This window comes from Lissotriton helveticus, chromosome 5_1 (genome assembly GCF_964261635.1).
Source record: "Lissotriton helveticus chromosome 5_1, aLisHel1.1, whole genome shotgun sequence".
NCBI lineage: Eukaryota > Metazoa > Chordata > Amphibia > Caudata > Salamandridae > Lissotriton > Lissotriton helveticus.
This window is the reverse complement of record NC_136065.1, coordinates 1902662452-1902690220: the sequence shown is the minus strand read 5'-3', so window position 1 is coordinate 1902690220 and position 27769 is coordinate 1902662452. Positions and strand designations below refer to the sequence as shown.

At 45.5% G+C, this 27769-nt stretch overlaps 1 protein-coding gene across 7 annotated transcripts in view; it reads right to left on the bottom strand.

Annotated features, from left to right (window-relative positions):
• Positions 1-27769, bottom strand: part of ZNF385C (zinc finger protein 385C) — a 1559117-nt gene that overhangs the window by 112105 nt on the left and 1419243 nt on the right. For all 7 annotated transcript variants that reach the window (XM_078645422.1, XM_078645418.1, XM_078645425.1 and 4 more), the window contains one exon: positions 15677-15787. In XM_078645422.1, coding sequence (XP_078501548.1) covers positions 15677-15787 — 111 coding nt within the window. The remainder of the gene's footprint in view (positions 1-15676; positions 15788-27769) is intronic.

Below are 27769 nucleotides of genomic sequence, written 5' to 3'. Positions count from 1 at the left end.
CGAAATGAAATACAACAAAGTGACCTAAATTGGGCAAAAATGTGTAGGAAGAGAATGTTACTAGCCTGCGGAAATATAAAAGTGGATATATTCCGGGACCTACTAACAATAGAGTGCACAAAACATGAACTAAGATCCAATGGCCAAGCTGTTACTAGAAGCATGGACAGGGAATATCTTGAAAAGAAAATATCAGTGGATTTTATGATGAACGCATGGGGAAAGGAAACCTGGTTCCCTTCTTTGGATCTGTTGCCTAACCCGTGGTATAGACAAGAGATCCTAAGATTACGCATTGGGATTAACCCATGGATATCAAACAAAGAATTCAAAACCAAAATACTGGACCCAAATGGGCACTGTAAATGCAGGTTGGGTACAAAAGGGGATACCGTGCACTTTTTGTTGGACTGTATAAATATTTTTGAACAGCGTAAACTTTGGCTGCGTCCAATATTTATAAAATATGATATAAGACATAGGAGACAAGCACTTGAGCTAATTACCGAACTTCCAAGCATTGATATTGCAATTGCACTTGGGAAATTTATAAAGGTTGTACAGAGTCTTATAATAAGTTAGGAATAGGTTTCAATGTTTTAGATAGAAATATGTCTAGAGAAAACCGGTTTTATGAATTTTATTAGGACAAAAATTATTTGGAGCAATTGTTAATACGGGCACCTCTCTCCAAATGTCATATGACTGGGAGAACTCCATTTGCACCCTTCTTTTAAGAAATGAGATTTTAACGAGCGTTTTGTTTGAACCGTTGTCAATAGATAATATATTTAATGCATATAGTATTGTATATTGTATATTGGTTTAAAGATTACGATCTAAATAAACTTACCCTTGACTTGACTTGACTCTCTCACTCCACTCTATCTCTCTCTCTCTCTCCACTCTCTCACAAAGTAGTGTGCGTTGCCATGGGCGTCCGCAGAAATGTTTCCAGGGGGGGTGTACACTTTAAACTTCATCACCAACCCCTTTGCACTCTTCTCACCCTCCCGCTTGCACCCTTCTCACCCCCCCGCTTGCACCCTTCTCACCCTCCCCCTTGCACCCTTATCCCCCTCCGCCTTGCACCCTTTTCTACCTTGCACCCATCTCCCCTCTGCCTTGCACCCTTCTCCCCTCCACCGTGCACCCATCTCCCCTCTGCCTTGCACACTTCTCCCCTCTGCCTTGCACACTTCTCCCCTCTGACTTGCACCCTTCTCCCCTCTGCCTTGCACCCTTCTCCCCTCCCCGTTGCACCCTTCTCCCCTCTGTCTTGAACCCTTCTGCTTTCTACCTTGCACCCATCTCCTCTCTGCCTTGCACCCTTCTCCCTTCCGCCTTGCACCCTTCTCTACCCTGCACCCATCTCCTCTCTGCCTTGCACCCTTCTCCTCTCTACCTTGCACCCTTCTCCCCTCCGCCTTGCACCCTTCTCCCCTCTGCCTTGCACCCTTCTCCCTTCCCCTTTGCACCCTTCTCCCCTCTGCCTTGAACCCTTCTCCTCTCTACCTTGCACCTATCTCCTCTCTGCCTTGCACCCTTCTCCCCTCTGCCTTGCACCCTTCTCTTCCTTGCACCCATCTCCTTTCTGACTTGCACTCTTCTCCTCTCTACCTTGCACCCTTCTCCCCTCTGCCTTGCACCCTTCTCGGCACCCCTTGCCCCCCCCCCCGCCTGCGGACCCCCACATGGTGCCTTCTAACAAGAGTGCTTACCTGAGGGCACCATTTTGCTGCCTCATCCCTTCTCATATGAGCTTTGCCCTGGAGAATGCTCTCTCTGGGGGCCCCCACTCCCACCCTTGTCAGGGTCCTGAGCAGTGCTCTGTGCTGCCTCCTGCTCTCTGGGGCCCCCGCCCCACCCTTGTCAGGGTACCCAGCAGTGCTCTGTGCTGCCTCCTGCTCTCTGGGGCCCCCACCCCACCCTTGTCAGTGTCCCTGCAGTGCTCTATGCTGCCTCCTGCTCTCTGGGGCCCCCATCCCACCCTTGTCAGGGTCCTGAGCAGTGCTCCGTGCTGCCTCTTGCTCTCTGGGGCCCCCACCCCACCCGTGTCAGGGTCCCAGCAGTGCTCTGTGCTGCCTCCTGCTGTCTCTGGGCCCCCACCCCACCCTTGTCAGGGTCCCAGCAGTGCTCTGTTCTGCCTCCTGTTCTATGGGGCCCCACCCCACCCTTGTCAGGGTCCCAGCAGTGCTCTGTGCTGCCTCCTGCTGTCTCTGGGCCCCCACCCCCACCCTTATCAGGGTCACAGCAGTGCTCTGTGCTGCCTCCTGCTCTCTGGGCCCCCACCCTTGTCAGGGTCCCAGCAGTGCTCTGTGCTGCCTCCTGCTCTCTGGGCCCCCATCCAACCCATGTCAGGGTCCCAGCAGTGCTGTATGCTGCCTCCTGCTCTCTGGGCCCCCCACCCCCTTCCTCTTTCCGGGCCTGCCACCTCTGACTGAAGAAAAACAATGTATGTTGATACTTTGTTTCTCTTCAGTCAGAGGGATGGGGCAGGGGCTCAGAGCTGCAGGCAGCCTGCACCTGCTTCAGAGGGAGAGAGGCTTGCTTCAGCGCAAAGCAAGCCTCTCTCACATCTCTCACCAAAGTGCTGAGGGGGGCCCCGGGGCCCCCCTTCATTTAGTGAAGAGAGTGGGGCTCCCCCGCACCGCGGAGGCTGCGGGGGCGTTTGATACGCCCCTGCCCGCAGCCTGAACTCCTCCAGTGCCACTTTCCTGCTCCCCGTGTTTCCCGCCTCCCAACTCTCCCCTGCACAATACTTAATGGTAGCCACGCTCCTGCTGCACCGAAGGCGCGCCAAAGGCAAGCCCGTCTGCGCCTGGACCACACCCTGTGCCATGGACCCTGGTCCTCGGACCCTCCACTGCTACGACGCCAGCACCCTCCATGCCCTCAACCCTGGATGCCACACAGCCGGTCGCCTCGTGGCACCATACGACACCCATGGCCCCTTCTCCTGCCGCCACAGCCACTGCACCATAACCCACCACTGCACCTTCCACTACTTGACCGACCAAGACAAGACCCCACCGCCTCAGCTGTATACTACCCAACACTCTCTCCCTCCGCAAACACACTGCACAGAACTGGGACCTACTTGACTCCGTCTCCCCCGAAATCTCCTTCCTCACGGAAACCTGGATGAATCCAAGCTCAGCCCCGGACATCGCGATCGCCATCCCCTGCGGCTAAAGGATCATTTGTAAGGACCACACCAACCAACCATGGGGAGGAATCGCCATTGTTCACAAAAGACACCCTCCGACTGATCACCTACTCAGATGACCAGCATGGAGCACCTCCACTTCCAGATCAGACCAGCACGAACACCACCCTCTGCAGGACCCTCATCTACAGACCGCCCGCTCCCTGTCCACCCTTAAGGGATGCCGTCCTCGATTTCATCACACCTCACGCTCTCGCATATATTAATTACATCCTACTCTGTGACCTCAATTTTCACTTGGATAACCCCAAAGACCAGAACACTGTATCACTACTTGAGAACCTCACCACCACAGGACTCAAGCAACGAATCACCTCTCCAACGCACTCAGCAGGAAACACGCTCGACCCCGTCTTCTCTGCTAGTGACAACATTACCTCCAGCCACTCCTCCAAGCTCTCCAGGGCTGACCACCGCAGCATCCACTTCTCCTTCACCAAACCCAACGTACACCACCACGCCCACCACTTCCCCTGCAGAAGCTGGAATAAGGTTACTGAAGAACATCTCACCACCTCCCTCAGCAAAAGTCCTCTGCCGATATCCACAGATGCCAACGCCTCAGCACGAAACCTCCACTGATGGATCTCCAACTCTTCCAAGACTCTGGCTCCCCTAATGAATGCCCCCAGCAAGCAACACTCTAAGAAAGCAATATGGTTCACTCCCGCCCTTAAGGAGTCTAGGCACACCTGCAGGCGGCTTGAGAAGAGATGGAGGAGCAACAAAACAGAAGCCCATGCAGCCTTCAAATCCGTCATCACCACACATCACATCCTCCTCAAAACAACAAAGAAAATGGCCCTTCAAGAAAGAATCAATGCCAACATGCACAACAGCAAGGAACTCTTCGCCTGTAGTCAAGGAGTTCGCCAAGCCCAACACCAAGACTACAGACATCCCACCCACCCAAGACCTAGGCAACAAGCTCAGCACCTTCTTTCAGCACAAGATCAAGCAGATCTACGACAGCATTGACACCAAAGACCCTCCCACCACACCCACCACCACCGCACCAACGACGCTGCCCCCCACCAGATCTTGCTCAACTAGACCCTCTCAACACAGACAACACCCTCAGAATCATGATGAGCATCCACTCCGGAGCCCCCTCGTATCCCTGCCTGCACCACCTCTTCCACAGAGCTACCAGCTCCATCACCCCTGAGCTCCGCTGCACAATCAACTGCTCCATCGAGACCGCCATCTTCCCTGAAGATTGGAAACACGCACACATCACCCTCCTGCTGAAAAAGCCTCCCGCCAACCCGGCAGATCTGAAGAACTTCAGACCCATCTCCATGCTCCCCTTCCCAGCCAAGGCCATTGAGAAAGCCATCAACACCCAACTAGCCGAGTTCATCGAAGCCAACCACGTCCTAGAACTCTCCCAATCAAGCTTCCGAAGCAACTAGAGCACCAAGACCATCCTCCTCGCTGCTACAGACCAAATCCGCTTCCTCCTCGACCAAGGCACAATAGAAGCCCTCATCCACCTGGACCTCTCGGCCGCCTTCGACACTGTATCCCACTACCCTATGCACAAGACTCGACGACGCCGGAATCGACGATAAAGCCCTGGAGTGGATCCGCTTCTTTGTCACCGGTCAAATGCACAGAGTCAGGCTACCACTGTTCCTCTCAGAATTCACGGAGATCAGCTGGAGGGTGCCTCACTGCTCCTCCCTGAGCCCCATACTCTTCAACCTCTACATGGCCCCGCTCACAGCCATTGTCAGGAACCATGGACTCAACATTGTCTCCTACGTCAACGACACCCAGCTGATCCTCGCACTCACCAATGAACCCACAGTCGCCAGGAGCAACTTCTACAATGGGATGAAGGCCGTCGCCACATGGATGAGAGAAATCTGCCTCAAACTCAACTCAGACAAAACTGAACTCCTCATCCTAGGCCCCACCCCCTCCGCTTTGTCGACTCCTGGTGGCCCGCCACACTAGGAACACGCCACACACCCATGTACCACTCACGAAACCTCAGCATCATACTGGACTCCTCGCTCACCATGAACTGCCAGATCAACGCTGTCTCTTCATCCTGCTTTCATGCGCTTCAAAACATTTTCAGGTGGATCCCCACCGAGCCCAGAAAGATGGTCACCTACGCGGTCATCAGCAGCAGACTCGACAACAACAAGAGCAACGCACTCTACGCTTGTAACTTCTCAAGAAACTGAAGCATTCAAAACACCAACAGACTCTCAACACTCAACATCCCGCACCACAGCCACATCACTGAACACCTGAGAGAACTCCATTGGCTCCCAGTCAACAAAACGGTCACCTTCAAGCTCCTCACACACGCCTACAAAACGCTCCACGACGCGGGAGCTGCATCCCTCAACCACCGCCTCTCATTGCATGCACCCACCAGACACCTCCGCTCCGCTCATCAGGCCCTGGCTACCCTCCAACAGATTTGTAAGACCTGGGCCAGAGGAAGATCCTTCTCCTACCTCGCCGCTAAGGCCTGGTACACCATGCCTCTCCACTTCAAGCAATCACCATTTCTGCCCTAATTCAGGAAGGACCTCAAGACCTGGCTCTTTGATTGAACCACAGTGCCTAGATGGATCAGCAACTCCACCGTACCACCCCCTTCCCTCCTAAAGACCTTGAGACCCTTACGGGTGAGTAGCCGCACTTTACAAGCATTTGATTGATTGACTGATTGGTTGCTTAACAGATAAAAGGTATACCCCTATATAATTAAAAGGTATGCCCCACAGTGAACAGTTGCCAAAATATATTTGTCACTTTGTAGGTCAAACTACTTTTAACATAAACAAGTCTGATCAGGAATACAAATCGATTTTCAGAACTCAGCCCATGGAAATGGTAGTAGAGTAATTCAATTCACTTATTACAATCTAACTCTATGATAATAGTAGATTTTTGAAAAACGTAGTGTAAAAAGAACTTTTAAAAGGGTACTTTGTGCTGCCTGACAGCACACAGGATTAAAACCTGTTTGTCTGATAGCCACACAGTGACTGGAATACACATCTCAGTATGAATGTAAACCTCTCGAACTCCGGGGGCACTAAACAGCTGCCTTGAGTCTGGGAGCAGGAAGGCTGAAGTGGGTTGGGGAAGTAGGGATGAGTAAGAAACAGAAGGAACAGATGGCAACACAAAGGACTGACACAACAGCTCTGTTTTTGTTGTAGACATCCAAAATGGAGATTTAAGAAGCTGAAAATATTCATTTCTCTGCCAACTTGGACTCATTCGTCTGTGCACCCAGCAGAAGGAAAAACTGGTTCCATCACCCGGGAGAAGGGATTTTCCTTAATTTCAATAGGCAGTGCTTGATTTATTCCAGTGGCTGCCAGTGTGCACAATCAGCATTTATATCAGGGTACCAAGGCTTGCTTGTGCTGACAATGCTCAACTCTGTGATTTTATTTTGACTTTATGCAGTGAAAGAGTGCAGTGATTAGGAAGGAGAAGCTCTGTCAGTCTGTCTTCTCCAACTCTTGTACCTGCCCTGACCAGGGAGGACAGTGATAGACAGCAATCTGGGATGTGGCATGGATTCTCCCTCTAGAGGTGATCCTCCGGATGTTCATCCAAAGCCAGCCCAGCATTCACTAGTCAGTGGAATCCGATTGTTACAGCTGCAGCTTATCTAAACTATTATAGTGCCTTTTTGCTCTCATCATGTTCCACATAAACAAAACAAAGACTGCCAGTATACATGTGTTTTTCACTCACAGGCTCTTTGCCTATTGCTATGATCTAAATTTAAATAAAAAGAGGCTGCTGTTCTCCCTCCACAAGGCAAGGAGATAGCAGTATGACGGAGCAACAAATGCTACAAAAGCTAAGAATGTCTCTGCTCACTCTCAAATATATGGTATCCAGTGGCCCATCAAGCCCTCAGGCAGCTGAGTGTGGGACCTTCTGTGCCTCAGTTCATCATGCTGGAGGCCAATGTAAATACACCCTATGATTTTATGCACAAGATGACATGCACATGGGTTAAAGACACTCTTTAACACTTGGCTCTTACATAGTGTGATGAGCAGTCCAAGGCTTCGTAAGGGAGGTGGAATGGGGTTAGAGATTCCGAACAGTCAACATATCACTCAAAGATTGTCCAGTCTGTGCCTTGTTTTTGTAAAAAGAGAAAGTACTTTATTACACCATCTACTCAATTGGTCAAGGTATACAGGTTCTACTAATACAATTGCACAGGAGAGAATGATAAACAACTGAAAGGCAAACAATGGACATATGCAGGTTCCCAGAGTCTGGGACTGTAGCTCAGTCTTCCGTGCATGTGTACTAATCTAGTGGCTTTCTCAGTCAAAGGATAATGTGTTCAGCCTCACATAGGCTCGAGGGCGCTCACGCCCGGTGTTTCTACCAGGAGTTCTGCAGCAGAACCCCAATCAGGAGGTCCTCTTCATCGATTTCAAGTCGACATCTAGCTCTACATTCCTTCAGGCAAGAGTGGCTGTTCCAGAGAGGGCACAGCTGTACAGCAGAGCAGTGGCAGTTCACGATGCGGATCACCCTCAAAGCAAAACATCCCTCCAAACAAAGGTGGGCAGTCAACGTAAGGATTTTAAAGCAAGTTAAGAAGAGTTCTTAGAGTTTCAGACTTGATCCCAGAAGCCTGCACTCCAAGATCTCAGGCACAATGAAGCAGGAGGGGCTGGGGAAGGTCACAGGGTGCACAATCCAGTGCCAGGACAGTCGAGTTGCAGCGACAACTGCAGATGGCAGTAGGTTGTCTCATTTTGGTGTCATGTGATTCTTAAGCATAGTTTGGTTCTCAGACGCAATGTTAGGATCTGGTTGCACTTCTCTGCCTAATTTGCCTGGAGCATAGTACACAAGGAAACCTACTAAGTCAGACTAGAGTCAGCTCCTGCAATGTCTCTGTTTTCCATGTTGGGTACCACTACGATAGCTCGCAGGCAAGGAAGAGGGCTGAGAAATGTCTCTAGTCCATTGAGTGGGTAACCAAGGCCATGCACTGCAGTGGCAGGGAGATAACCACATCTCCGAGCAGCACCTGCCAGGTAATTGGTGCAAGTTGAAATGTGCTTCATAAGTCAGTCTGCTTTTCTGGCCAGCTCTTCTTCCAGTAAGCTACAGCTGATCTTCTTCCTCTGTGCAGACTCCTGCAGGAATACCTCCAGCACCTCTCTTTCCGTAAGCTAGGCACACTCCTTTATCAAGTAAGACCCACAGCTTCTTCCATGTGATAGCCACAGACTTCTTCAGGTGATGTCCATTCACCCATGACAGGCTGACTTTCGACGACAACCGGCCTGGCGGTCACAAGTTTCACCAACATCTGGTTGGGTTTTTCCTACACTGGTCATACAGAAGGCTTGAAACACTGACTGGCAGTTTCAGACCATCTCTTACACTCCTTTCTCAGACATGGTTTATGTATCCCACTTGTACTGTGCTATAGCTGGTTATAGGTGGCTCCCTCAATGTGTGTATCCCTCTTCTTTCAAAAGTGACGTCAGGTAGCAAGAGGCGATGGTGGTAGCCCTGCGTACCTCCTGGTGAAACCCACAACACCCTCACAAAGAGGAGAGAAGGCTGCAAACCTGACACTCATCAACCGTTTCAGAACTGCATCTCTGACCAAGGCTAAACCTGAACTTCAGATGTGACTGCTGCCTCCATACACCCCACCCCCACGCCATCCATCTAATTTAAGGAGAGTGCTAAAAAAGAACAAAAAGCAGGGCACAGCAGCCTGTCACTTCTGCTCATCTAAAGCAACCCTATCTCTCACCTCTCAAACTTTGAGTCTGCTGCCACACAAATGCCTAATGCTAGCCTGGCAGGCTACCTGTAGCCTCCATTTGAACAGCATGCTTTTAGTGGCAATTCAAAATGGATTCCATTGACTAAGAAATACGGTGCATACATTCCACTGGCATATACTACCATCTAACTATACCCCAATCTCGAGGTAGCCAGGAACACAATATGTTGAAAGGGGCCTGGCCACATAAGGCCGGTCTTCGGCAGAATTTAAGAGGATGAGGTCGGTAGGCCACTCGCTCTGTGCAAGGAACAGGGACAAAGGTTGCTCTGTAACTACAATTAAAAAGTCAGGCTTCTACAAGAGTCAAGCTAGTCTCAGCCCGCAAAACCACAATAGCACTTCTTGATAAGGAAGGCATGCATGGATTGCATGGGTGTCGTCACTACTGGCTGAAGTATACTCAGCCACAAAAAATCAAGTGGGGAAGGATCACTTGTCCTGCATGAACCAGGGTATGCAGGAGATCTCACAAAAGTGTCTCCAATAAAAAACCCTCATGCACGTGTTGGGTAGCGTAGTAAGCGGTATATCTTGATTCTCCGCTCTTGATACAGGTGTGTGCATAATCATAGGCTTAGTTTCGGTATGCAGCCTCCACCAGGAGGATCTTACCCTTGGTTAAAAACAGTAGTGACCCAGTGATGTGGACAGTGTGCAAAAAAAGTATTAAAAATCACCCGGATAGCCAGAAAATGAATTTTATTAGATCTGGGTTCGGGTGAATCCCGTGAGGGAATGCTCGAAGTCTGTGCGTTCTATTGAAAAATATTAGGTTTTCAGGACGCACGAGCATTAGTAAAAATTTAAAATGGCCGACATGTTTCAGCCCTCTGCCGGGATTCGGACTTAGGGGCTTTCTTCAGGACCAATAGTGGTACGTGAGAGTGATACTGGTTTACTAAATTTTAGCAAGCAAGTGTTTAGAAAAGGGAACATTTTCAACCTGTTTCTGTTCTTCAAGGTCGCGATGTACCTATAAATCAAATGTGATATAATATACAAACAAAGGGAAAGAAGGGGTAAGGGAGACACATAATGTAGTGAAATCACTACTTGACAACACACATTTATGCAACTTAAAATGGCAATACTTTATAGCCCCCAGTAATTGGCAGTGTCAACTCTCTCTTTCTCCAACAAACGTGTACCATGCAAAAAGAGGGTTTTGTAGTGATGGTGTGTCCTACAGTCATGCACGGCAAGGTGGAGCTTAAATGTCTCCTTTCAATCTCTTAACCACTTTTATAGATACAATGTCATTAGGCTCTTTATAAAAAACGTACTGTGGTAAAGTCACATGCAATAGCAGTATGAATTATGTGCAAGATCTAGTTAATCATTTTTTGTGGCATTTACATTTCTGAAAAAATCGGCTCATATCGTGCGCGCTTCGGAAAGATCTAAAAACGCCCATGCCGTTTTGCTTATTCGCGCTAGAATGCATACCTGAAGTGTAAGTCAATTACACCTCCTTCGGGTGTGACAAGGGCTTCGAGGGGGCTAGATGTAGAGGAATGTATAAATATTAGCAAGGTGGAAAAGATAATACTTGCGGTTCTGTTGCTGAGTTGGGTAGAAATCGAGTACCTAATGCTTCACTCCTCGCGCCTTGCATAACGCTTCAGCTGCCTCTTGTGACCCGGAAGTAGCAGAGCTCCTCTTCCGGGTCGCACTTAAGGTCCCGAGTCTAAAGTAATAGAAAAGGGACTAGCGGTCTGCTGTTGTGTAGGATATCGGAGTGTACGATAAAGTACCACTACAAAAAGACGGGGAATTGGGAAAGGAAGATATCTTTAATCAGAAATTTTGTATGGGCTATTTGAAATATTAAAAGGACCACATTAGTGCTTTTTAAGCTGTGAGAGAAGTATATGGTCATATTGATACTTCCATAAGTGAGTGATTAAAGTGTATACCAAGACGTCTTCTGTTTGTAAGTTTTACAGTTCTTATCTCAGCACACTCAACCAAGAAATATTATCATTCAGACCTTTCGTGTCTGTCCCCAATCGATGTATCCAACGTTGTTCCTTTTCATAAAGGATCCTTTCTGCATTACTGTCTTTTGTCTCTAATGTTTCAAGGACGACCCAATTAAGTTCATCCACTGTGTGGTTCTTTTCTAGGTAATGACTGGCCATCTTAGTTGTACTCTTTTTACATTTTACGTTGCTCCGGTGTTCCCCAATCCTTTGTTTAACTTTCCTGCACGTCATGCCGATGTAGTTTAGGAGACAAGGGCAGGTTATCATATATACTACATGACTGGTGTTACAGTTAGTGTGTCTACGTATCTTCCATTTGAAATTGGGAAGTAATTGTAGTTCTTTTGTTGGCTGAGTCAAACTGCAAACCGAGCATGAACCGCACGGGTAATGTCCAGTGATCGGGGGATTCCCCCATAGATTTGTTCTTTCCTGTTGTTTGACGGGAGGTGGTCTTGTATGTACCAAGATATCTTTTAGATTTCGGCTCCGTCTGTTGGCAAATCTTGGTTTGGGCCAAGACAGGGTGCCGGATGTGAGAATCTTCCAGTTTTTGTTGATGATCTTCTTGACTTTGTCAGTTACTGGACTGTAGGTGGTGACATATGTAGTAAGGCTCTCTGGTTCTGTTTTTGTTGTTGTCTCTAGTAGGCCTTCTCTGTTTTGGTTACGCGCTCGTTTCTTGCACTTATTTACCACTTGCTTCGGGTAATCTCGATCTTTCCGTTTTTTACACAGGTCTTCTGCTTGGCCCCGATATTCATTGTTCTTGCTACAGTTCCGCCTTAGTCTAAGAAACTGGCTGTAGGGAAGATTCTCTCTCAGAGGACGGGGATGAAAACTCTTAAAGGATAGGAGACTGTTCTTTGCTGTTTCTTTGAAAAAGGTGCGCGTTTGTAGATATCCAGCTTCTGCATAAATCGTGATATCCAGAAAGTCTAGGCTCCTCTTGTCTGCATTATACGTAAACTTTAAGCAGTTGTCTTTTGTGTTTATCCAAGTATGGAAATCCTTGAGTTCTTCTGCGTTTCCTTGCCAAATTAGCAGAATGTCGTCGATATACCGCTTCCAGAGCAGTATATGACGAATGTAAGGGTTGGTTTCTGTATGAATATGTGTCCCTTCGAAAGTGCTCACATATAAACCGGCCACGCTCGGGGCAAATGTACTGCCCATCGAGGTTCCATGGCGTTGCAAGTACAGGGTCTCCTTATATTGAAAGTGATTCTCCGTGAGGGCAAGGCGGCAACAGCCGTGTAGGTAAGAGCGGTGGGGAGGAATTTCGACAGACGACAACGAGGGAACATTATTTATTTATTTAATTTCCCCTTGTCCTCTGTCGAAATCCTGCCCCACCAGGCCCTGCCACTTTTACCTGCACGGGCTGCGGCTGAGTATACCCCTGTACGATCTCTGTAGCTCCAGGTACAGCTTTCATTCCTGAGCCTAGAATTCCTGCAAACTAAAGGATACCTACCTCAGCTTCTGAAATATGTCTGTAGCATATGAGGAAGCTTTGCTCTTCCCAGCATCAGCATATGAAATCTGGCTAATGTGATGGATAACTGTTCCAAGACACGGGGCTGTAAGTTCTATGATCGAAGAGATAACTTTGTATTCCAAAACCTGTCTGATTTGTGTATTGTTAATATGCGGCCTCACTGGCTGGACTCTGACACCCAGTCCTGTTGGAAACTGGTGTCGTCAGTCCTGGAGCAAAAAAAACCAATCAAAACAAAAGAACAAGCAGAATAGGAAGCATCTCTCTCTGATCTCGGGCAGGCATGTTGGGTAAGATTTTGTTATGGCAGGGAGTAGGGGCTTCAGTATTCTTCAACATCTGGCAGATTTATTGTTTGGATGAAGTCAAGCAGAGGAGGTTAAAGGGCTAACAAGTCAGTCTCTGATGATGAATTATAGTTAATCCTAATAACATTCCTAAGCTTACAAATGACAGATTCGTAGCAAAGTGATGCGATTCCTTTCCAGGCTACCTACATTTTGGAGTCTAAACTATCCCAGAGGTCCGTGCATTAAAAATCTAAAAGGGTGAAACTCAGCCTCCACTGTGGAGCGCTTTCTCTGGTCCCCCGATTTCACCACTTGCCTTCCAATTCAACCAATTCAGCTGCAAATGAAATCTCCTTTGATACATACCAACACTTAGCTCAGACATCATGCAGGGTACGACACTAATGAGTCTCCTTAACTTATCTTTTGGATGGGGAAAGGTATTACAGATTCTTTCCAGTAACAGATGGTCGCTGGTAACCGGCCCTGAGGAAGTATTTCCTCTTATCCTGAAAATGGTATCCACTTGAGGGCAGGGCTAACAAAAGGCGTGAGGTGAGTACAATTCCAGGCAGAAATGAGCATGGCATTGCAATCACTTCATTTGAGCTGAGACAATATACTTTCTTTCATATGATATCTCATACCTGCCATAAGGGTACTTGCTAAGGTCACTTTAAGCAGTCAGCCTATTAGGCCACTGGTGAAAAGTCAGGAGAAACAATATGAGGGGGATGGAGTTGAGCAGGTGAAAATGTATTTTTGTATACTTGGAAATAGCTCTGTTCTCTAAAGTCACAGCATACGACATCAGTGTTGACTTAAACTAGCTGAAATACTAAACCTATAATCCTGTGCCCAGAGGTGGAAACAGGGGACTGTCACTATGCAGGCTACCAGCCACGGCCCGTGGAGGGTGTTTCGGTGGGGCAGAGAGGAGGGGTGGGGGAGGGGCGGGGTGGGGGAGGGGCAGGGTGGGGGGCTCTAAAAACCGGAGTATGGATAATTGAAGGTAAGTAAACAATTTAATTAATAAAACGAATTTCGTAGCGCGCCCTGCATCGCAAAATGTGATGCAGGGTGCGCTACGAAATTCGTTTTAATTATTAAATTGTTTACTTACCTTCAATTATCCATACTCCGGTTTTTAGCCCAAGGTGACAGGTCTGTGGCATGGACTAAAACTAAAATGTCTTGCAGAATTGGGCAGGTAATCTTGCACCCATTAGCCTGTAGACATGGAGCCACATTTATAACAGAAAAATACAGCTATTTGTTTAAATGGGAGGAGTTTAAAGTGAAAAACATGCCTGATAAAGCAGTAAGACACAACTGGGACGCAACTGGCGTAATTGAAAGTGGAGAAAAACATTAGGACTTATTGTTGCATATAAATATTTTTCTTCACTTAACATTTTTCCCATTTACATAAAAAAAGACTGTATTTTTCAGTTATAAATATGGCAAGAGTCCTGCTGTTTTTAAACTCAACATTTTGAATTCGGAGAAATTTAAAATTGTTAACTTAATCATTAAGGTCACTTTTCATTTTAATGTTATACCATATGAAAGCATTCAGAAACATCATTTTGTTCTCAGACTCCAATACTGAGTTGACAAGTACTTTTACTTACAAGTTAAATACTTCACTGCATCAACTCTTCACCTCTGTGCCCGAGCCTGGGTCACAAATCTGATTGAGCACTGCACATTTTCAGGCCCTGCTATCTACAGCCTAATGATAATGCAAAATAAGCACAGCCTTCCCTTAACTTTAAAAGGGAAATTAACAAAAGGCTGTGAGCTACTCTGAAGGTGTCTGTTACCTCCTGACCAGTTGGAGACACCTGTTAAAATATCTGGTTTAGCAAGTTACAATAAAATGTTGCACATCTAACAGTGTGGCAGAGGGACAAATGTGGATAATAAGTAGGCCTGGGTGAAATTTATATTAAAGTGTAATCTGTATAATTTTGGAAGCTTAGCGTTTCAATATTACTGTAAATTCCCGCAATTATGCCACATTGTGCATTTACACACCATTTGCGTCAAAATGTTATTGCGTGTGCAATAGCCAAGCAAAACATGAGTAGCTATTGCTCGCCTCACTTATGTTTTTCGTGGTATCGTTTTTACTGTACAGTAGATTTGAATTTCGCATAATTACACATAATTTCATGTAATTTTCATGTAGTTACTCAAAAACAAATTCTGCACACCCCTTATATGAAACAAGTTTGGAATGGACCTCCTTTGTGGAAGCGTTTCTGTACACATTTTGTATTCAGAGGCTTTAGTTTCAGGAAGAAGTCAGCTGTGATGTCTCGACAGCACAAGCAGCTGAGGGTCTCTGCGACCTCTCACACAGTGTGTCACGGTGGCAGGTATTCTCCCTACAAACCATGTTCTGCTCTTTGTGGAGTGATGCGCAGGAATGTACTATCACACCACTTTGTAACATTCCCCCAGGACGTATCAGGCGCCAGACTGATCAGGTGCCACACACATGCTTGCTACCTAGCTCGATCATATCAGCAAATCCAAAACTACAAGTACCAGGAAGAGGAAAAACTCTGCCTGCGACTTGTGGCGCATACAGAGCATCTAATGATAAAATATCGATTATGATCGTATCTGTGGAAATAAACATTAGCACGTCCTAACCAATAGCACTAGTTTTTTAGAAAGGCATCTGAAAGAGGATTCCATGTTCAACAGGCAAGAAATCACAAATATATTATTTTAAGGATGATCATTCTTGGAAGTAGTTCTTCAGCACAAGTATGGAAGAACCAGCACCTCCTATGGATCTGTTATGGTACAAGCCGCCCTGGAGCTACCACTCACCGAGGAGTTGAACCTAAGATGGCAGATATTGCAGGAGATAAACTGCTTCTTCTTCAGCTGTGACGGGACTCCAAAGGTGTGGCTGATCACTGCTTTCTGTACAGGGTCCATCTGAAAGGAAGAAGAATAAAGTCGGTTCATATTCTGGCTTGTGCGACCTGTGGTTTTAAAGTCACTTAGAACATACATGGAACCATTCAGACGTGGGCACCTTTGCTTTTCAAACCATGACTAGCCAGATGTTACGGGAGAATATCCCGTACCCCCACCCCACCCCCATGGAACCAGATATGACCGCAGTTGAACCAGGAGTCTGGTAGTGTGGATAAAACAAGTTACCTACCTGGGATAATAGTTTTTGGGAGCTAAAGACTTTTCTAGATCCCCATGCTGTGCAACCTTCTGCCATCTAGAAGAAGATGAACCCTGGAAAATATGTTTGGACAAGTTGAACTTGGAGCTGACTCAGGACGTATCTTGTTCATACCTTGTTTATATGGGAATTGGATTTAAACTTCTTTTTCCTGGCTACCTTCCCATACAGAGTACTGTTTGTTCCAATAAACAGGGATGACATTGGATCCTGCAGGGTGCTTCAATCTCACCCCCCATCTCTATTGACCATTTTCTTCACATTGGAATCCTAGTTATTGCGCCCAAACAGACTCTTTCCTTGATTTGTACTATATGATGCCTTATTAGCTGGCAATATGGCTCAGTGAATAAACAAACACTTGCCGCTGACAAAGAAGTCATCTTCTTGATTTTGAATCTTAACAGGGCTGACTCAGCCATGCATCCTTAAGTGGTCGGTGAATTGGGTAATGGTAACACCTGTTATTTACAGTGCTTAGGAAAGAAGTTATTCTTTGAACCTCCTGGGCCGCATAGCCCTCCCTGTTCAAAGTGAGGATTCTGCAGCTCTTCCTAATCTTGTTTTCGAATTTCCCCCACCCAATCCCACCGTAGATGATTTCAGACACTTATATTAAGGGTTGCTGCTATTATTTGGGCAGGAGCCCGACACAGAGTAGGCTTTTCCAATGGCCGTCACTCCCCATACTATGGGTATGGTAGACCTGAATGGCTATTGTTTAGCTGCACAACTAACCACGATTAACAATTGGGGGTGGGATGATCCTGCTTACCGAGCAGTACTGTCCATGCTGGGTCTGGAAGGGCTCCTGGGCTTGCTCTATGGGATCCCAACCTCCAGAACAACTCCTGAATGTATTCGTATGGCCCTGTTGTCATTGGATAGAACCTTCGGCTGACCGGGAAGACCTCGTTTTGGCAGGGGACATGGTTGCACCATGAAGCTGGACTGCAGGGACTCGGGAAATGGGATAGAATAGTGATCAAGCACCTTGGGGATATATTGCGCAGTGAATCTATTCTGACGTTTCTGGAAATGCAACAGCAATACCAGCTCTCCGGCACACAGTTTTGTCACTACCTGCAACTGCGCCATGCCTTATCAGCACACATCTCTGCAGACACACAGATCCCTGCATTTATTTAACGCTCCTGAAGCTAAGGAGCTTACAGTCAAATCGGGCAAAGGAGCCATCTCTAATATTCATTGCTCTTTCCTCATCAATGCTCCGTACTGCTTCCCGGGGTTGCATGTGCAGTGGGAGGCATAGGTTGGAGTTCTTGAGAAGGATGACTGGTGCAAAGCTAGAATGGCCTCTATGGAGCTGGCTACCTCCTTGCATTTCCGAGTGGTCCAACTCAACTATTTGCACATAGCCTATATGACTCCTTGCCAATTTCACGAGACCATCACGCTATCCCAGGCGCGGTGTTCCAGCTGTTCCTTGGCAGAGGCAAACTTCTTCCACATGGTCTGTACTTGTCTGGGACTGACTCCCTTTTGGGTGAGGATAGGGGAGGAGTATAATGTTTAAGTACAGCACATAGGACACACACCACAAGGAGCTCTCAGCGGTCCTGGTCCACCGGACAGACCTCACCACCCGGGCCGCCCCGCTGGGCTTATAAGACGAGTTGGGCGGAATGAGGATAGAATAGATCTTTATTGGGGTGACGACACAGGTGGCCAAGTGAGATATTGCTCGCAAAAGGAAAGCCCCTACGAAGGCAGAGTGAAGGAAGGAGGGTGGACTGGTGTGCTCAACTGGAGTGGCCAATCTATGAGGCACAGGGAAGTTCCCGTAAACATGAGAAAATCTGGGGCAAGAGGTGGAAATATCATTGATTGAATGAGGGGATTGAATACAGCTCTGCTGAAATTGTGCCCACTGTGTGGGAGCATAAACTGGTCGCATTGTGTGTTGTTAATGTTAAAATTCCTTTTAGTATTCAGGTGCAGCTGGGAGAGTGCCAGTGAGATGAATCTTACCTCTTACTATGGGCACAATACAGCGACTAACAAGGCAATGCTCTCTGATTAATTACTTTATCTGCCTTTAAAGTTTAACTGGCAAATGCATCCTTTTACTCTGCAACACTATAGTGTTGCTAATGCTTGCTGCCATTTACATTGCATTGGATTTGTGCAACCCGAACGGATGGGGGTTAAAATTACAGCTGTAGATGGTTGAAATTACCAAAAACTCCTTAGAAAATAGCACTGTTAAAGGAAGGTACTTGGGTTTTACGAGGTAGCAAAAATAGTTCATGTCTTTTCTGAACTTTGAGCCAGATGTTCAAAGAATTTTTGTGGTTGGTTGCAAAGAGTCCAGTTTGAAGAATCGTACCATGATTGGTTTGCGACCGAAAACTGATTTGGTATTTGTAAGGGGCATGTTTAGGGCATCCTTTCAAAATACCAAATCAGATTGGTATGTATTAATGTTTTGTGATCAAATTCCGATATTAATCTTTTACCACTTCCTCAAAGGAGGTGGTAAGTCGTTTGCAAACAGGAAGGGGTCACCAGGGGACCCCATCTCCTTTGCGAATATGGACAAAAACAATTTTTAAGAGTGGGGAAAATGGGTTGTATTTTTTAAAAATTACTTTTTTTAAAAGCACTCCCAGACATCCCTGTGATGGCTGCGATTCCCAATTTGCGAACTACTGCATTAATTTTCATGAGGTATGTCGAACTGCGACCCACTAGGAATCAGCAATTTTCGAACTGACATATTAATACATACAGCTCTCAAACTACCACAATGGTCGCAAAATATAAATTGAAGCAGTATTTTACAACCATTTCTTAATACATCTGGCCCTTTGTACTAGGATCCCTCATGTTTCCATGAATCTTCTATTACATTCAATGTAAACCGTTCATGGTCACGGTTTCTACGGGCTCTGTAAGTTTTGTTCTGTTACGCTTTCATACAATCCATCCACTTATGGACACTTGCCTCAGAAACAGATAATGGAAGTCAGCTATCATATGTTTATGCAGGATGGCTGATGCGTATATATATCCGTAAGCAGGTTGACGTCAATCGACATGGGAAGCACACTTACTTATGAAAGTGAAGCTACGGTGCTCAAAAGCTTGGGTTGCTTCATAAATTGTTCAAAATTTAAAGAGGAGGACCTCAGGGAAGACATAAGCAGTGCTTTAAATGAGTCAGGCCATGACAGATCTGAGCAGTAGGAAAACAAAAAATATATGAATTGCCAAAGCCAATCGGTCTTACATTTTAAAAACGAGAGGCGAGCTACTGGCTTTGCCAATGGTTGCTAGGAAAACAACCAGCACATATATCGATTTATTCAATTTAATTGTTAGGGCCAAGCTTTTGCCATGTATCGTTAGCATGTACATCAGTCCGGGAATAGAGTTTCTGGGTCTGGGACCCAGATACGGATGTCGTCAGCATAGACTGATATTCTGTCCTCCCTCACTGTCTCGCACCTAAAACCACTGATCAGTGCATCCCTTTGGATCCACTCTGCAAGTGGCTTGATGGTCACTGGAAATAAGAGGGGCAAAAGGAGACATCACTGCCTTGCATTCTTCTGCACACCAAAAGGGTGTTGGGGGAGAGCTCGTTTACTCAAACCCTCATCAAAGGGTCTGTGTATAAAACCTGGTCGTATCTCCTGAAGGGAGATACAAAGTTTATTCGCTCCAGTAGTTGAAACATGAAAGGCCAATCTACAGAAACGAAAACATTTTCAAAGTATACCAGAGCCAAACTCCTATGATCCCCAGGATTGTGCAAACTTGCAAGGACAATGTTTAATCAGCGTATGCCTAGGAATGAATCCATTATGATCTCGGTGTATCCAACTGATATCTCTGCAATCCACCTGTTAGTGAGGACCTTAGCTAGAATCTTCACCTCTAGACTGATCAAGGACATAATCCAATATGAAGCACAATTCCTTGGAGATACTTCCGGCTTTAAAATGACAGAGATCATTGCAACACCTATGCCGTATGGTAAGAATCTTGCTTCAAAGGCCTCTTATACATTGCTAAAGGAGAGGAATCAGATGGTATGCATGTCTTAGATTTGGAGTTGATGCCAGGAGTATTCGATGGGGGTATGATATTACGAGCTTCTAGTATCTCATCAACCTGTAAGAGTTATTTTAAATTCTGGGAATCAGTTTCCGAAAGTCTGGGTATTATCAGAGCCTTAAAAATTGGATTATTACTTTTAGCTAAAGGGGGTACCATGGCTACAACTAAGGAGTTGTAGTATAGGTCATATTCCTGTGCTATCTGAGTCAGATCTGATATAGTGTGTCCCGCAGGACTGCAGATGCTAGGTTCCAGTCTGAATTCTAGGTCTATTCTAGAGCAAATTTCTGGCTTCATCTCCTAGTCCATATATTTTGTATTTATCCGCCATATGTACCAATCTAGATGTTTCTATATGAGTGTAGTAGCAGCTGCTACTGGACAGGGGTGGTTGGGTAAGGGGAGAGGGGATACTGATCGTGTGGTGTCTATAGTGAGGTCAGGCTCGTGCAGGAAAAACGAATAATTCCATGTCAGTCCAAGCAGATAAAAGAATATGTTTTCATGGACCTCGGCGGGGCTCCAGGGGAACTTTACGGCCAGGGCTTTGTGCGCTTGCTCTATTGCCTAGCACAAGGATAGGGTGTCTGCTGGCATCCAGGATTTTAGACAGAAATTTCTCCAAGCTCAAACCTTCCGAGCCCTCTGCCACAACAGAAATCAGATATTATTGCTTCGGGACCTGCCTTCAATGTCCTCTACTCTGCACTCATGGTGGCCCGTAATTTCTTTTAGCCTTGTAATACCTGTGCTTAGTTTTAGCACCAAGTCCTCCATTGTGGACATCCTAGTTTGTGCCTCCTTGACTCGATCTGATATCTCTCTCAAGTCCTGCCAAAGGAGGTCCACTTCAGTAGCTACCCCACCAGTCTGAGCTTCGAAGATCGTTCAAGTGTTGCATATGGCTTAAAATATTCTTTCCAGAATGATATGTGCAGTCTTCGCCTTATTTGTGCTAGGCTCATTCTCTGGTCGCTGTGCTCCCATAACAGACTTAGCAAATGTGCCTATTTTATTTTGCTGAGATGTTGATGTTGCCTCAGGTTTGCCCATCGTGTCTGGCTCAAATGAGGGGAAAGACATCTATTGCATTCCAGATTAGAGGATTAAAAGGGGAGGAGAGCACAGCAGTGGGAAGGGGTACAATACCTCTGTACTCCCGGGTCCGCAAGTCCTGGTTCTCTGCTTTCATTGTGCGAGACTGCCTCTGATGGACCCGATCTTCATTCCCTGGCCTGCACCTCACCACCAGATATTCTCAGGAGTGAGAGCATTGGTGCCACCGCTACATGCACATCGAGGCCAGGTGGGGCCAGCGCACGCTGGTGGCGCAGGGATGGAAACCTCCAACCTGGTCGGGCCTGAGAGCTGGGCTAGTCCCCTTGTTGTGACCCACCGCACAGCCCTAACGGGCACATCCCTACAGTGTCCAGAATGGGCACATGTGGACCAAAGAATAAGCGGGCCCCAATGGGAAATATTCAGTGTTCTTTGCCCCAGGTATTTTTGGGTGGTATGCCATTACACTACTTCGTGTAATTATACCGTAATTAAATGTTATTACAGCATGGGAACAACATGTAAGACCAGAACCTGAGTAACTATTGTTCACTGCACTTGTTCGGCACTATTTGTTTAGCGTGAAATGCGTCCTTACATTAAAAAAAATGGATGCAAGGAAGCATTTCACACTAAAATGTTGTGCTAAATGCTAGATTTAGTATATGCTCAGTTCTGTAAAATCAAATTACGAAAATGTACACGCCCCTAGTTTTGTGTTGATATATGGGATTTATTTTATTTTATTCAGATCACTGAAAGGGTAACAGAACATCTTACACTTAGGAAACTACTATTTTTAATGTATTTCCCCAAAACAATAACAACACTTGGTAGGCAACATTATTTACATCTACTTTATTTTCGATCAATTTTTTTATTATATGTGATGTTTAAAATGCCCCCAGCAAAGCTGTGGAAAAAAACAAACCAACTTGGCGGATGGGTTTTTCAGGGAGAGGTTAGGGTAAGCATATGGGCAGTAAGAGTGCAAGAATAAGAGAATAAGGCTACAGTAGGTAACACAAGACTCGAACCATTCCTCAACAGTGTTACCTCGATACAATTGTGTATACAAATTCTAGTGGTCCTTGAGTGTATAACTCATTAATGAACACTCATTTGGATTACTATTGCGTCCCTGAGCAATTTAAGGGACTATTAGCATAACAGAAAGCACGAATTCACATCAGCAGGTATGCTCAGTGGGTGGTGTGGGGCTACTGTAACCTGAAATTCCCATCTCAAGGAATGGTGCACTGAACTCAGTATGCCTGCACGGGTGGATGGGGAATCCAGAACTTGCAGTCCTGGGTAAGGCCCCCAGGTTACACAACAGACTATCAACACAAACCAAAACCACCCTTGTGTGTCTTGCTCAATCAAATTGGGCCAGCTGGTGTTGGAGGCCTAATTCTTATATTCCACTACGCGAGTGAGCATGTACAACTAGATGCACATGTTTGTGCAGTCTTGGCTATCAGGAGGTGTGGGGTTGTGTCCCAAAGAGTTTTTCATTCAAGATGGTCTGTCATTGTTTTCACAGACTAGGGTTCCATCTCGTACAAGACTGTTGTGTGGCATGTCTAGTTGCATGTCTACATTGAAAGGTCATGGCTGTATTCTCTCAACCCATTCTGACAGATCTCTCAGCCAAGCAGAGGTCTGATACACCACCAAAATGTAACCATTCGTTGTTTCACAAAGATTAGTGCCAAGTCAACAAATACGTTACCAAGATTGGCAACAGGCAGACTTCCTGAATATATAGCGTGGGCATTTTGGCAACCACCGAAGCCAAGTCGGCCACAGTCATCCAGAGGTTGGTCAACAGACATTTCGTCTCCTACCTCCTGCTCATTCTCAGACAATTCTGCACTACTGTCATGTGTGTCCTGTGTATATGTTTAAGTGTCAAGTACGCTCTGCATAAGATAAATAATTAAAATAATTTAAACTGCAAGTTTTTCTAAACCAGGGGTCTACAACCTTTTCCGTAATAAGAGCTACTTATGTTCAATGAATAGCTTCCCCAGCTACTATTATTACTATTGTAGTCGTGAGCATGCCAGGGACGTTTACATTAGAGGTACCAATGCAAAATTACTAGCAGTGATCATCTCGGTGCCACAGGCTGGGTTGCCACCGTTAATGTAAAAAAAAGCTTTATCACTTTGGAATTCCTCTACATGGTAAACCATAACAGCCATATCTGTAATACACCTGGTACTAAGGTAATAATATGTGTCATAAGCCTCCCTGATGCTGCAAGATATATCACTCAAATATCATTTTTAAGTATATTTAATAAAGTCTATCATTTTTCTCAAATCATCAGCTTGTGAGGTCTGAAAATATGCACATTTTGTTCTCAAATACACTCTTTTCAATTTCAATATACATATATTAATTCAACCTAGCAAAAGCTTCTAATTTAGTACTTTGGGCTGAACACAGGAGAGCTACTTGTAGGGAGCTGGATAGCTAACAGTAGCTTAAAATCTATTGGCTCACAGTTGGAGCTCATTAATGAGATGGATCTATAGCTTTAGATGTCTTGCCGATCCTTTCCTTCTTTGGGTAGTACCCTTCTTACCACTTGAAGCCACTTGTGGTGGCTTCCTATGCTTCATACGACCTGGAACATTCTTCTTTTCAATTATTTAATGCCATACTGATTTTTTTCATGGGATATGTCAGCTTCTAAAGTGGCTAATTCACTCAAAAAATGGTTGGGATTGTTTGGTCCCACAGCATGTTTTTATTTAATTATCTGGTTGTTGGGCTTTACTGGAGTACATACTTTTGTAGAAGTTTTGAAATACTATCACTATGTCTGAATCTTTTTGTGCTAATTTGGCCAATACGTCTTCCGCTGTAGCTCCATATTGCAGAGGACATGAAAGTCCTCTGTCTGCTTGCACCACAAGTATTTTTCTTTTTTATAAAATCTTTGAAACACGAGTGAAGAGATCCTCTTGCCCTGAAGTTGTTTCTTACTTTTCTGTGATGATCAGCATGCTGAATTCGCACAATTTGAGGAGTACTCAGGGGCATAACGAGCCCCATGACACCTACCAAAGGACAGGTACAGCTGAAAACTGGACAACGTCCTCTTTCCAGCAGTTCCTCTTCCGAGTGGATGCCTGCTTCAGGATCGTGATTTCTAGAAAGCGAGGACTGCCAATGATGAAGCATGACATCTGGTGGTGTGTGAGGACAGTCCTTTACATTTTTTAGATGCCAAGCACTCCACTAATTAGGGCTTAGTGCTTGTCATTTTTTGGTCACTAGCCTCAAAACGACAATTCAATTCAGGGTAGCTTCTTTTTGTGTGTGTATTATAGGTTGGAGACCAGATCATCCTGAATACCCCTTAGCCTCTAGTTCCCTCCCCTGGAAAGCTTGGAGGTGTTTTGTGTCGTTGTTGTGTTGTACAGCTGATGGAACATACTTAGGGATAATATCAATTTTGGCAAAGTAAGCCGTGTCTCTGGGGACCTCGAATAGAGGATTCCAATAACCCACCTGCCTATACGGTCTAAAAAAAGGCAAGACTTTTTTTTAATAAGAAAAAGACCTTGTACCCACTATGGAGGGAAATAATTAACTTTCATTTGATGAAGCTACAATAGATGAAATATTGAAGGTGCCATCTTTATTAGCAGACACAGTGGTTACACAGACCCAAAATAATTCTGATGAATGGGAGGCTCTCGCCGCAAGTAAAAAGAACAAATATACAGAGGCAGGGGAAGAGGAAACAAAAATATCCAAGATAACTGGACAGAGTCCATTGGGTAGACCAAACCCTAAACCAAGTGGTGACAAGGGGCAAAGGAAAGGACCAGGGACCATTAACGAGCAAGGACCAACCAACATAGTGAACCTGAGCAGCCATATTCTATCGCCGGAGAAAACCACTGTCCTCTCCAAAGGATTGGGGTTTGTACCAACACCTAGAAGTGACCTCTTTGCACTACATATAGAACTGGCACAATTCTTTCGGAGGATTAAACTGAAGAGCTTCTTTGGAAACCAGGAAAACAGTTGGGATCAGGAATCCACCAGCAGAGGCCTAAGGAAGAAATCCACTTTTATACCACCAACACACTCCATTCCATGCCATGTGATGGCCTTTGAACTGGTCATCCAAAAGGAAACAAATAAAATCAATTGCCAAAACAACACGATCTTCCAGAATCTTAAGAGGGAAGAGAAAACAGCCTTGACAAACCTTAAGGACACTACACAGTTGATTATAAAGCCAGCCAATAAGGGCAGAGCGATAGTTGTTGTGGGCAAACATATGTACTATACCGAATACATCCAACTCCTGCCCGACAAAGACAGTTATGAAATCCTCCATGCTGACCCAACACCCAGATTAACCAACCAAATTAAATCCAGAGTGGAGGAGGGTCTTCTGAATGAATGGATCACATGACACGAAGCTGAGTTTCTCGCAGGTGAAACACCACGCATACTTAGATTTTATACTCCACCAAAGATCCACAAAAACAAGATTCCCCCCCTGGCAGACCGATAGTATCGGGGACTGGCTCAGTGCTAGAATCACTTTAGCAGTTTTGCGATTGGTTCTTTAGACCCATTGTGAAGACATCTACCTTTTACCTAAAAGACACTAAAGATGACCAATGTCTACTTAGGGACATGGAAATTACTCCAACAGACGTTTGGATCATTATGATGGACATCGAGGCGCTCTATACGAGCATCCCACAAAGACGTACCTTGAGTGTGGTTGAACATATCCTCCAGGAGAGGGGCTGACATTTCATGACCCCAAGACACTTTGTTTTAAAATTTGCAGAGTTGGCCCTGACGGAGAACTTTTTGAGTGCAAGGGCACTATATACCATCAGATAAGGGGCACCTCAATGGGGCGCACCTTTGCTCCTAATATGGCTTGCATGTATGTGTTTCAATTCGAAGTGGATTACATTTTCAACCAGGACAACCCCTACAAAGAGCAGGTGAAATTATGACATTGCTATATTGACGATGTGTTAACAGTGTGGCACGGAAACAAGGCTCAAGCAATAAAGTTCGCAGAGTTGGTAAACTCCAAGGATGTACATCTAATGTTCACATACACAATCAGTAAGGACGAAGCAACTTTCTTGAATTAAGTCATAACATTGGACCAAGATGGTATAAAAACAAAGGTCCATAATAAGGCAACTGATAGAAACAGCATCCTCCTTTTTGAAAGCTTCCATCCAAAAGTACATCAACAGAATTTTCCTGTGGGTCAGTTCCTACGAATTAAAAGGAACTGCTCTTCCCTTGAAACCTTTGACACACAAGCACAAACACTGCAGGACAAACTGATCGCCTGCCACTACCCCAGGAAACTGGTGAAACATGCGAAGAAAAGAGTAAGGAATAATAATCGAGAAGCATGCTTGAAAGCCAGGAGAAAACAGACAGTGACAGACTGGTATGTGTCACCACATATACCCCCATATCAAATAAAGTAAAAAAATATTGTACGGATAAGCCGGCATATTCTGAATGGGACGGAGAAACATTGGCCAGAAGCCCCTTTTGCCTTTGAGCGGAATACGAGCCTTCAAGATGAACTAGTCCATGCAGGAACACCAACCATGCATGCCTAAACTCAAACAACCTTACGGGATAACCAACAGCCGGTGGGACACTACCCCTGCGGTAATTGTGTGGAGTGCCAATACACTAAAACTACTCAAGAAGTTGACATAAAAATGGGGAAACCATGGATACTGAAGGAATTCACCAACTGCAATAGTTAGAATGTCATTTACCTGATCACTTGCCCGTGTGACCTCGTCTATGTAGGAATGACCACAAGAAAAATCAAAACGTGAATCAATGAGCATAGAAGTACAATCGGGAGCAAAAAGAACACCATCAAATTGACGCGCCACTAATTGGAAAAAGGTCACCAGGACGTCGATAAGAAATGGGTAGTCCTTAAAAAGATGAACACAAGTTGCTCAAACATCCAGAACAGGCTTCACACCCGCAAACAACGATGGGTGTATCGCCTCAGAACATGGGAATCTGTCCTGAATGACGACATCCCATGGTTACAGATTGGAAAATGAAGTAAACATTGAGTATCATCTGACAACCAATAAGGGAAAACGTTGCCAGAAATGGAGATACAGATGAAAATATACTTCAATCTGGGCCCCCTTAAAAACTCATGGCTCCCACCGTTTCTTGTAAATATCCTCAATTCGCCTTTTTTCCATATTGGTTGAATTCACAAATTCATCTATGAAATTCCCATACTAAGAATGTATTGCCTTTATATCTATCATTTCCAAACTGGCTTTTTATACATCTTTTCCATTCCAAAATCACTAATATAATGGTTGTAAAGAAAAAAACTTTGTTAATTTAAATTAATTTCGTTCCGTTCGCGGAATTTGGGTAATTTCGTGTTCCGCGGAGACCGCGAAATTGCCCAAAATTCTGCGTTCCGCGACTTAGCGGAATTTTTTGCTTGTTCGCATTCTCAAATGCGTGTCCGCAAGATATTTCCCCCCGAGCACGCAAACAGCAAT